Below are 12,150 nucleotides of genomic sequence, written 5' to 3'. Positions count from 1 at the left end.
TAATAGATCATAAAGGAAAATAAATAAATTTTCATGTGAACCTCTCTAGCGATGCGTTGGTGGGCGTCGCGGTGTCACGGTAATTAGAGTTAGAAGGTGCTGGTAATTACGGGCACGGAAAGCTTCAGTGACTGAGACAGAACGGTTTTTTTCTTCTTTCGTTAGGTGAGTTAGTGTAAAAAAAATGTGAGGTAAGATCAGATAAGCTTTAAGAGAAAATGTATACGACGGAGGCGATTCCTCACCGCGGGTAAGTGTAAGTTACGTGCGAGAGATAATAAACGTTTGGAAAACTTGAAGTTGGAGCCCGCGGTCAGCGGCGTGCGAAGTTTCTATTTGCATTAAACAGGAATAAAAATAAATTGGACACGATTTCGTGGTCAAGGCGAACGTTTGTTTTTAGTCCGGTAACGGCGATTAAACTGTTATGGTAGTTGGATTTGAATTCAACAACGGGTAAGCAACTCAAATAAAACCATTTGATTAATTAACTATTTCAAATCGACTAAATATATCTTTAGTTAATCGTACTTATAAATGTTTTGACCAAGTTTCTTTTGATGCTTGATCCTGTGAGGTCGATAGGGTTTATTTACGACCAGATCCCCATTCAGGATACATATTTAATTCGAGAACCGTTCAATTGACGACCGTAGTGGCCGTATGGCGTCGCCACCGTTGCGGAAAACAAAAGACATGTCGAACCGGAACTGCGATTCCGGTCTACCGACGACGACAGCGGCATCTGTCCCGCGAATGAATATTTATAAATCCCCGATTTGCATATTATCGCGACCACATCGTACGCCGGGCAATTTAGGTGTATAGCTGGACGTAATTTTCCTAACGGATTCCTAAAGAATAATTTTTCCAAACTAAAATGTTTAAAAAAACAAACAAATTTAACATTTTAATTATGTCAAAAAAAATATTTATTTATGTCAATCAATTTTTCAATTTTAATCAGTTTTTAAATCAAACATGATGAATAAACTATTAAAATTTACAAGCTCCTCCGAACAACCCGTAATAATCTACGAAGACGACACTGAAGATGAAAAAGAACATTTCCATCGAACTTACGAAAACAATCAAGAAGTCCTTCATAAATGCGGTTCAAAATGTACTTTACAACGAATCAACGAGGAAACCGACGAATCGAAACATCAAACATCGACGTCGTCATTCACGAGGAAACAACGTCCATTTGGGGATTCCTTAAAAGTAAAAATGAACGAGTTAGTACTAAAAATGTCGAAATTGGACGTGGAGGAGTCTTTGGTTTGGGACGAATATGTGGTTCTTCAAAATGAAATTGATAAAATTGAAACTGTTTTGGAATCTTTCCTTCAATACATCGAAGCTGTTGAATTAGAGAATAAAACGAGGGTTAGAATGTGTAATCAATTGAGATCGGTTTTTGAAATGGAAAATTTCGCGAATTTAAGTCCGGATATGTATCACGTTTTAGATAAATTATCGAATAACGTTGCCGAGAAAAATGTTTTCGATTTTAAAGAGAAATTGGCGAACGTTCTCGATAATAGATTGGGATTGGGCGAATATTATCGAGATTATGAAAATAGAAAACACGATTTTCGAGTTGCTTGCGGCAACTTCAAAAGACTTTTAACAACCACTAAGTTATCGGAAAAACAATTATCGAAGTTTTCGGCCCAATACGATAAAATCTCCGATAATTTTACACACTGTCGATATGTTTTGCTTAAAAAATTACCCGATGGGGTCACTATGGGAGTGCAAATATTTTTAGAGGCAATTAAAGAAATACGAAAAGAAATTGATAATTCATTTGCAGCGATGAAAGATCTTTTACATTTATTCAACGTGATGGGTACGTTGGAAATAAATCCGGATTCTCCTTCAAATATTTAAAAGATTTTTTTTTCAATGTAAAATTAGTAAACAATAAAATAATCTATATCCCACAAATTGAAATTATGCTAATATCGAACGAGTTAAAACCCCCTCAATTCTCTCACCGTGACTTTATCATCTCCCCGGGTATAATTAAATCGTCTACTTTTTCAGCGACGGTAAACAGAGAAGGGGTGCCTTTTTCGCAATCCTCGAAAAAGGTAAATACGGCCGGTAAACACTGCCCTAATCCCGTATTCAAAGGTCCCCCCGAAGCCAATATTGCAAAAGAGTTACGCCTCCCCCGCCGCGTGCGAAAAATCCAGTATATATACACTCAGTCTTCCAACTTGCACTTTAAGCAATAAACTTTCTCGCAAATATTTGTCTTGAAGGAGGAATTTTTAGAAGGTCTCGACTTTCCGAAGAACCGGCAGCTTTAAGAGATTACCCTTGTTATTTATGTCCCTAGAAAGTGAGTTAAAAAGGTTTAGATAAAAAAAAATAAATTCACCTACAAAATGGGGGAATCAAAAAATTATTCATAGTATTAAATTAAGATTTCTATAGACTTTCTTAACTTTCTTACAAAACGTCATCATATGTGAGCAAAAAGAGATTTAATTCTAGGAACTCAAGTTCAGATGATATGGTATCTAGCAAGGGTTTTTTTTTGTACTGTGTACTGTTATAAAGGAATCTCCTCAGAGGTCCAGTTCTATCAGTTACAGACCAACGTTTCTGCTGATTCCGTCGGGGTACAAGATTATTGTTTGCTTCTGTGCAAAAATTTACTCACAGTAGATCGCTTTACTGCAGCACTTAAAGATGCTGTTTATGATATCAGTACAAGTTGTATCTTCGACATCTATAATCAGAGAACTGGATGTTTCTCATTATTATCTAATTCTAGATCTAGTGTTAGTAGTACTTTTCGTTCAATAAAAATATACCACATTTTGACGCTGAATAACAATTAAAACTAGAACTAATATTAGACCTAGAACTAGATAGTTTCAGTGGATCGCTTTAATGCAGCATTTGGATGCTCTTTATGATATCAGTACAAGTTGTATCTTCGACATCTATAAACAGAAAATTGGATGTTTTTCATTATTGTCTAATTCTAGGTCTAGTGTTAGTTTTAGTTTTCGTGCGTCTAATGACGTACGGCTAAACCCGAATGTTTCTAGTTTTAGGTCTAGTGTTAGTTCTAGTTTTACACAAGCATTGTTACTATGTAGAACTAACACTATACCTAGAATTAGAATCATTTAGATTTAGCCGTCTTTAGAGATGTGCGGCTAAACCCAAATGATTCTAGTTCTAGATATAGTGTTAGTTTTAGTTTTAGACTAGTAGTGTCACTATGTAGAGCAAGTGGAAAGCTAGAATTAACACTATACCAAGAACTAGAATCATTTGGGTTTAGCCGTCTTTAGAGATGTGCGGCTAAACCCAAATGATTCTAGTTCTAGACATAGTGTTAGTTGTAGTTTTAGACTAGTAGTGTTACTATGTAGAACTAACACCATACATAGAACTAGAATCATTTGGGTTTAGCCGCACGTCTCTAAAGACGGCTAAACCCAAATGATTCTAGTTCTTGGTATAGTGTTAATTCTAGCTTTCCACTTGCACTGTCACTAGAACTAACATTAGACCTAGAAACATTTGGGTTAAGCCGTACGTCTCTTAAGACGGCTAGTCTAAAACTAGAACTAACACTATATCTAGAACTAAAATCATTTAGGTTTAGCCACATGTTTCTAAAGACGGCTAATCCCGAATGATTCTAACTCTAGGTATTTTGTTAGTTCTAGTTTTTACACATTTCATTTTGAACATGAACTGAAGTATTCTTTGTAACTCTAAATTTTAACATCTTTAACTCCAATAAATTTCTACATACTATTTCATTTTATTGAATTAAAAATTTGGTTGATAATAATGTTGACGAAGATGTTTATTAATTCATTCCAAACCACAATCACAATAACTAATACATTGTTATTGCCTTATACTCTATTAATTAAGTTCGGTGTGGTGATTCTTTTTAAATACATTATTCGTCTGGTGGCGGCGTCGTTGGCCGCCAGGCCAACTCGGATTCTCGTTAAAACGACAGTGTAATTGCCGCGGCCGTTCGCCGCCCGTATTAATATTAAAATATTTAAAATAGTTGCTCCTGTTGCTTTCAAAATAGTCGTCAGTCTCCTCTGTGTTCTTCGCCCCGAACGGCCGTTTTCAGCTCTACTCTCCTCTTTCACGTTACAAAAAATATCGCGGCAAAAATAAAAAATCTTAATTTTATTTCTACATCCGTTTTCATAAGTGTTTCGATATAGTGTTCTGTGAGATTCGTTACAGTTTTACCAACACCGTTAAATTTAGCGCATCAAGAATTTCCCGGACAACGAGCGCCATCTATCCGACGGACTTTGAAATAGGACTTTTCACCGGAAAATCATTTCTTGTAAATAGATTTAAATTTAGAATTTTTTAATGTATCTTTTTAAGGTTTGATTTTGTGATTAATTAAAAGTTTCGATTAATTGATTATTTAGTTTTATTAAATTTTTATTTACTTTAAATTTTATGGTATAAAAAATTAAAAATTAGGTTCAATTATTTAGGTTATTTTTATTATTAATTGAAAATGTAGAAGTAGGCTACTTAAACAAATAATGTTAACCCTCGTTTTTTTTTCTAAGATAAATCTGCACTTGAAGTGATTTATTATTTCAAAGTGGAAGTGTCACTTTGAAAAATAACCGCCTCAACTCGTTCCTTTTTCTTGCCTCCAAATTTGCATTATCGATTTACTCTTTACCAGAAACGTTCTATATTATCCATCAACAATGTATCTAAGTAGGTCTTAAAATATAAAATTTTACATATCACCGCCGTATACAAAGCCTTATATATATATATTACTCTCTTCAATTCAAAATGTCGAAATCGGACAATAAATAAAAATTTTAATGAGGAGTTTTAACGGGTCACACTGTACATAACATACAGTGTGCGCCAAAAAGTAAGCAACATCCTATTTCTTATGGTTCAATTGAACCTAAGTTTCTGAAATTTTGTTTATATAGAATATTTATCCTAATCTTGCGGTCTAAAATATTTTCAAGATGGTTGCTACTTCCGGTGCACCGGAAGTACACCGCAAAATCGTTATTTTGAGTATGATGCTATAGTCTTTATTACATATTCCGGTTCTGTACAGAAAAATAAGTTGACTTTGATCAGGGTTGTTGATACTTAAAGCTGTTCCTTTTCTACTTATTTTAAAATTCATTTTTTTTTAGCATTTTCTTTAAAACCGTATTTTTCAGTCACCATACAAGCAACAAACTTCAAAATTTATATAATTATGCTTTAAATATTCACAAATGGGACATAATTAATTATATCGGCCCATCTTATACAGGGTGGTCAAAAAATATTGCTTTTTATTGTAATCTTTTAAAAGATAATAAATCTAAATGACTTATTCTTGGCACATAGACTTCTTGTAAATAGTTACAATTACGGGATGATATAAGTAGAGAGGAGTCGTTTTTTGATTGATGAATAGACTTCGAAGCGACAAACATCCATATTAGGTCAAACGAGTCGTTGATTTATTGACGGAATGCAAAAAGGAACGCAAGGAAGCATTTTAATTGCACATTTTATCGCCATCTATCAGGTCGAAAAGTTGCAAAAAAAAGAAACGATTTGAAACGAACATTCCGATAATTACAATCTCGATTTGATTTAGGAAAAATTGCACGTTCTAATTTATTATATTAAAATTAACTCGCAAAAAAGAGGTGATAATAATAATTTTAATAATAATAATAATAAACGATTGTTAATAAAAAAAGAATCAAGTATAAAAATTATAAATTACACAAAACATAAATCAATATCGGGATACAGTTAACAATTTTATGTGTGTTATAAAACAGCTCAACACGGCTTTACCGTAACGACGTGTTTATTGCCCCCCTCTCCACCGGAGGCGCTGCAACAACGTTCCCCACCGTACCGGGGAATCCCCACCGTGCTTGGGGAAACGTTATTAAGGGGAATACACGAATGGTGGGGAGATGATGTGGGGGGAAAACGTAGCAAAAAAGTGGGCGTGTTTGAACCAATAGACATGCGTCGTAGATATACAGCAGCGACGTTCGGCAGAAAGGAGAAACAAAATGGTTGCCTAGCTTACCACCCGCTCGCATAGATGGCGACACCGGTGTCTCTTTCCAGAGAATTCCGATTTTTTTTTTCGTTCGAACGAAACGGAGAGGTTTCGGGTTCGTAGTACGCGAATCGATTTGCATATTTCGCTAATTCCTCGTTGGATTTCGAGCAATTATCGCCACGGAATATATGAATATGAATCCGGCGCGCTTGACCTACGCAATTTTTCCAAACGGAAAATAGAAAATCGGCGGAAAAACGACGGGAAAATCGCCAAGTGACAGGCTCCGTTGAAGTTTGGTCGTAAATTGAAAACTGGCGGAATAAATCTCGACGACTTTTCATTTTTACCAAGATTTTTAAGTCTTTCGTGAAAAGTATAAATTCTTGAATTCGGTCGTATTTCTTAACTTTGCGAATTCTTTTTACTTTTTTTAACTAAATTAAGATTTATAACTTGATGATACTTTTAAGATAACTTTCACTTTTCTTTTTATTTTATTAATTTAAATGTAACACATTTTTTATGTTTTTTTAAATATATTTAACATATTAGTTTATAAAGGTAAAAGGCGTCTCGGTTGTTTCACGGCGTCGCCGTTGCGTGGCGCGTGTCAGCGACCTAAAACAAAGCCGTTCTGGCATCGATTGTTCTCCACCAGCTGAGCTATGCAAATCAGCTCTACCCAGTTCTCGATTTTATGCAGCGCCAGCGCCTACTACTACCTACTACTATGTCGTTGTTCTCTAAACGTCGGTGGCGTCGCGACGCTCGCGCAAACTCAAACAATCTTCTTCACATCAACTAAATAATAACAAAAAAAATTTTTTTTAGTAATAACTTAAAAGATACTCTTAAACTGTAAGTACATCTATAACGAAAGCTTTGATCTCGACGTAGAAAGTTTGAAAGCTTTCGTATAGCGTCGAACTCGTTGCGAGGGCGATGGGAGGGAGGTTGGTTGAGGGGATTTGGGGAGCTTTTATGAGTGGCGGAGAAGGGTGCAGGAGTAACCAGGGGTTGGTCGCTGAAGGGGGTGCCACGTTCGTTTCCGGAACCGAACCTGGCAACCAGTCGCCGGCATCCGAGGAATTTAGTTTCGAGCAACGAACATTGCCGAGTAAGTATCCTAATGTCCGCGATAATGGCAGGGCTTAACCGAAGGGGAAAGACGCCGAGCAACGAAAAAGATTGAGAGAGAACGAAAGAATATTTCTTTTAAATGTTTTTAATAGACTCGAAGAAGCATAAAGAAGAAAAGTTGAAACGGGATTTTCCGAGTTGTAAAACGGCCGATCGACCACCGCGATATAAATGTATTTCGGTGGTTTTGTGTGTATGTTGTATGTTTTCGAACCGTTACCGATGCGGTTTTATCGACCGTGTCGGATTTTACGTGGCATTAAATAATAAACATACGTTTGTACGAGCGGTAAAATGCGATTGAAACGATCGGTTGATTATTTATTTACCTGTATATGTTGGTTGTTATAAAAATATTTCAATATTAAAACCCAAAATATATCCAAATTGGTAACAAATAACTTGAATCAACTTCATTTTAATACCAAAACAAGTCAATGTCCACTTCGAAAACCAAATTATAAGTTATACAAATTATTATTTCAAGAATTACAATTTTTTATTCTTTATGATTAAGATAATTTTATAAAGTAAAAGTAAAACATTTCGATCAATTTCATAAATTATTATTTCAAGAACTAAAAGGTATTTTGAAAAACGGACTTTTTCGCTGAAAAGTTGATAATTTTTTTTTATAATTTCTGAACATTTCATAAAGATTCGTTCAAAAATCGCTTTGGTACTATTTTTTTGTAACGCTAGTGATTATTACAAAAAAATTAAAATTTTTGTAAACTTCAAAAAGTTTTATCTCAAGAACTAAAAGATATTTTTAAAAACGGACTTGTTCGTTGAAAAGATGACAATTTTCTTTATAATTTCTGAAAATGTCATAAAGATTTGTTCGAAACTCTCTTTGGTACGATTTTTTTTGAAACGTTTGAGATAATTTTAAGGAAATAAAAATTTTGGCTAGTTGATATCTCAAAAACTAAAAGGTATTTTTAGAAACGGACTTTTTCGTTGAAAAGCTGATAGTTTTCTTCATAATTTCTGAAAGTTTCATAAAGATTCATTCAAAAATCTCTTTTGCACGATTTTTTTAAAATACGTTTGAGATGATTTTAAAGAAATAAAAATTTTGGTTAACTTCAAAAGTTATTATCTCAAGAACTAAAAGATATTTTTAAAAGCGGACTTTTTCGCTGAAAAGATGACAATTTTCTTTATAATTTCTGAAAATGTCATAAAGATTCGTTCGAAATTCTCTTTGCTACGATTTTTTTGAAACGTTTCCGATAATTTGAAAGAAATAAATATTTTGGCTAATTGATATCTCAAAAACTAAAAGGTATTTTTAGATACGGACTTTTTCGTTGAAAAGCTGATAGTTTTCTTTATAATTTCTGAAAGTTTCATAAAGATTCATTCAACAATCTCTTTTACACGATTTTTTTTAAATACGTTTGAGATGATTTTAAAGAAATAAAAATTTTGGTTAACTTCAAAAGTTATTATCTGAAGAACTAAAAGATATTTTTAAACACGGACTTTTTCGTTGAAAAGATGACAATTTTCTTTATAATTTCTGAAAATGTCATAAAGATTTGTTCGAAACTCTCTTTGGTACGATTTTTTTTGAAACGTTTGAGATAATTTTAAGGAAATAAAAATTTTGGCTAGTTGATATCTCAAAAACTAAAAGGTATTTTTAGAAACGGACTTTTTCGTTGAAAAGCTGATAGTTTTCTTCATAATTTCTGAAAGTTTCATAAAGATTCATTCAAAAATCTCTTTTGCACGATTTTTTTAATACGTTTGAGATGATTTTAAAGAAATATAAATTTTGGTTAATATCAAAAGTTATTATCTCAAGAACTAAAAGATATTTTTAAAAACTGACTTTTTCGCTGAAAAGATGACAATTTTCTTTATGATTTCTGAAAATGTCAAAAAGATTTGTTCAAAAATCTCTTTGGTACGATTTTTTTGAAACGTTTGAGATAATTTTAAGGAAATAAAAATTTTGGCTAGTTGATATCTCAAAAACTAAAAGGTATTTTTAGAAATAAACATTTTCTGATAATTTTCTTTATAATTCTTAAAAATTATATAAAGATTCGTTAAAAATCTCTTTTGTAGAATTTTTTTTAAACGTCCGAAATAATTTTAAACTAATAAATATTTTAATTAACTTCAAAAGTTATTATCTCAAGAACTAAAAGGTATTTTCAGAAACGGACTTTCTCACTGCAAAGCTCATAATTTTCTTTATTATTTCTAAAAAATTTCATAAAGATTCATTGAAAAATCTCTTTGGTACAACTTTTTTTGAAACGTTTGCATTAATTTAAGAAAATGAAAATTTTGGTTTACTTCAATAATTATTATCTCAAGAACTAAAATGTATTTTTAGAAACGGACTTTTTCGTTGAAAAGCTCATAATTTTCTTTATCATTTCTGAAATTCGTAACGATTCGTTCAAAAACTGATTTTTAAAAATTTTTTAAGCTAGATTTAAAGTTGAATTATGTATAGTTGATAAATAAGGTGACATTTTCAACATAATTTTGTGATATGGCTCTCCGAATCATATTGTGTTAACCTTATTACATCTATGATGATCTTCCCAATGTTATCTAATGGATTATCATAGTATATAAAAAAAATTTTCTACTAAAATCAATTAAAAAAAACGAATATGAATCGTTTTGGAAGTTGAATAGGTGGGGCGAAACGACTGGTGGTGGTGGTGGTGTTGAGACCTTTTATAAGATGGCGTATATCAAAAATCGACGCTAACGGCGGGCGTCGGGACGCACGTGATAGTGGCGGCGCCTGCGCGTTTCCCTGGCAACGACACCTCCGGCCAAGAGCATCGATATGGCCATGGCCGGGACGAACCGCCGCCGCCAACTCGATCGTGTGTAGAGATTTCGACTTTACAGCCCACTATTCAGAAAGATTTTATTCACTTAAACCTGAGATCGAAAATGTTATTGCCATAAAAGTTTTAGATATTTTAATGGATCACGTCTAAATTAATTTCTATTACGACACGGGTTATTTAAATAGATATTTGTAATATGTAAATGCAACTGGTGAATACCGAGCGAATACGAAACGGTAATTATAATATTAATGTTTATGGTAATGAGTTACATGTGTTTGTCGATAGTGGGGGCGCGAATCGTTTTTGCGAATTTTCTAAAAAAAAAACAAAATTATCCCAACTAATTAGATCAATTCCCCAAATTCGGATATAATTGGTAATTTATTAAATATAAATACGTGACGTTAATGTATCGGGCAATTCGAATGTGCTTTGCATGTTCCCTTTCACCCCGATAAGCAAACCGTAAAACCTCTAAAACTAGACCGTTACGTCATGCGTTATTGTTATTCAAATTTATAATTCAATTTAGGGCAATAAATTTGCATAAAGAAAGGGTCCGAAGTCCCCCGCAGTGGAATGAGGTTAGGTTCGCGGGCAAGTGGCCGATGTGTTCGACCCCATTACTTCCCCGATACACTTCCCGGATGTAAATAAAAAAGAAAGATAATCAATCGAAGAAAAGTTAATAATTTTAAAAAATTTCAATTATTTTCAAAAGATAAGATCTTTATCAATGAAAAGCTTATCATTATTTTTAATAATTTAAAATCGATTAAACTTATGAAGATTATTAGTTGATAAAGTTTAGTTGAGATTTATTTAATTAAACATCAAAATCTGTTTCTGAAAATAATCTCCGATTTGGTTACGTTTCGAGTAAATAATTCGTTCGAATAACGTAGAATTTCGACGAGGAACCGGAGTCATGAACGGGCTCCAGTTCGGTGTGTTTACAAACAGGGAGCAGTCAGCTGTGAGCGCGCCCGTTCAGAATTAATGCTGCATACATTTAAATATATTTGCGGCTCCGAAACTGTACGGCATGGCAGTCTTGGCTTGCTTTTACTCTTGCACGGCTCTCCGGTGGGGAAAGCCCTCAGGAGTAAAGGCCCAGGAAAACGAAAGGGAGAGCTAGGGCGTCGTCGCGTCTGAACACGCGAACGCCTCAAACGTGTAACAACACCGGGAACTTGGAATAATTTAACGGTGAAACTAGGAAAATGGGTTAACATATGGATCGATCGATTCGAAAATCCAAAGTGAATTCGTGCGAAATTATAATTTCAATAATAAAAGTGTGTTAAAATCTGCTCGTTTTGAAATGGTCGTCGAAAAGTTCAACGAAAAGTCGGCGCGGTGTCGTAAAGTTTATTTACGTTTTCAATTTCTCGCGGAAATATCACGGGCCATTACGTCGTTGGTGCTGTAGTCGCTGCATAAAACTGGGTAGTAAAAAGATGGGATCCTTGGGCGAGCTCGAACATGAAATACGACTTCTACTTTCCATCCGCTCTCAAACGTAAATGTACCGGAAGTTTTTTTAACATATTCACATATTCAAAATGGTTTTCTAATATAAAACTTCTTTATTTAATAAGTTGTATCATCAAATTACTACGGAAAGTGTGCTTTAAAAAATGGTGGAGGCGCCGGGAATTGAGTAAAATTTTTCTTTTGATTTGTGTGTGGAATATAATTCTTCGTTGTGGATGAATTAGTATGGCTCGTGTGTAGCGTCAACGACGCGTCCGTCTGCGGTGGTCTGGATGGCGTCGCGACGCCCGCGTCGAGAGTGAAAACGGAGGGCGTTGGGTTAGGTTAGGTTCGACGGTGCGCTCATGTAAAATGCATAAGATGGTGGCACACGCCGCCTGCATGAGAACGACGGGCTAAACAAACACGCGGCCGCTCCTTTCCGCCGTTCCCACCGCCTCCACCTTTTACCCATAACACATTGACGTAATTACCACCCACGAAAATTATTAACAACACTTCTAAAACAAAAATAACCCATTTATGAAGGCGGAATATAATTTATAACTTTTCAGTTTCTAATTCAGTTTCAACCTACTATGAGGTTTCCCGTACTAGTAT

The 12,150-nt window shown here is 34.2% G+C and overlaps 1 protein-coding gene and 1 long non-coding RNA gene across 2 annotated transcripts in view; one reads left to right on the top strand and one right to left on the bottom strand.

Annotated features, from left to right (window-relative positions):
• LOC111428054 (uncharacterized) overlaps window positions 1-12,150 on the bottom strand; it is a 39,694-nt gene that overhangs the window by 9,388 nt on the left and 18,156 nt on the right. The window lies entirely within an intron of this gene.
• On the top strand, window positions 747-1,953 carry LOC139429912 (uncharacterized). Its single transcript, XM_071196296.1, has one exon. It carries the CDS (start codon window positions 982-984, stop codon window positions 1,894-1,896), a length of 915 nt encoding a protein of 304 aa, XP_071052397.1. The 5' UTR covers window positions 747-981; the 3' UTR covers window positions 1,897-1,953.

This window comes from Onthophagus taurus, chromosome 6, assembly GCF_036711975.1.
Source record: "Onthophagus taurus isolate NC chromosome 6, IU_Otau_3.0, whole genome shotgun sequence".
Classification (NCBI taxonomy): Eukaryota; Metazoa; Arthropoda; class Insecta; order Coleoptera; family Scarabaeidae; genus Onthophagus; species Onthophagus taurus.
Note: the sequence above shows the minus strand (reverse complement) of the source record. Positions and strands in the feature narration are given on the sequence as shown.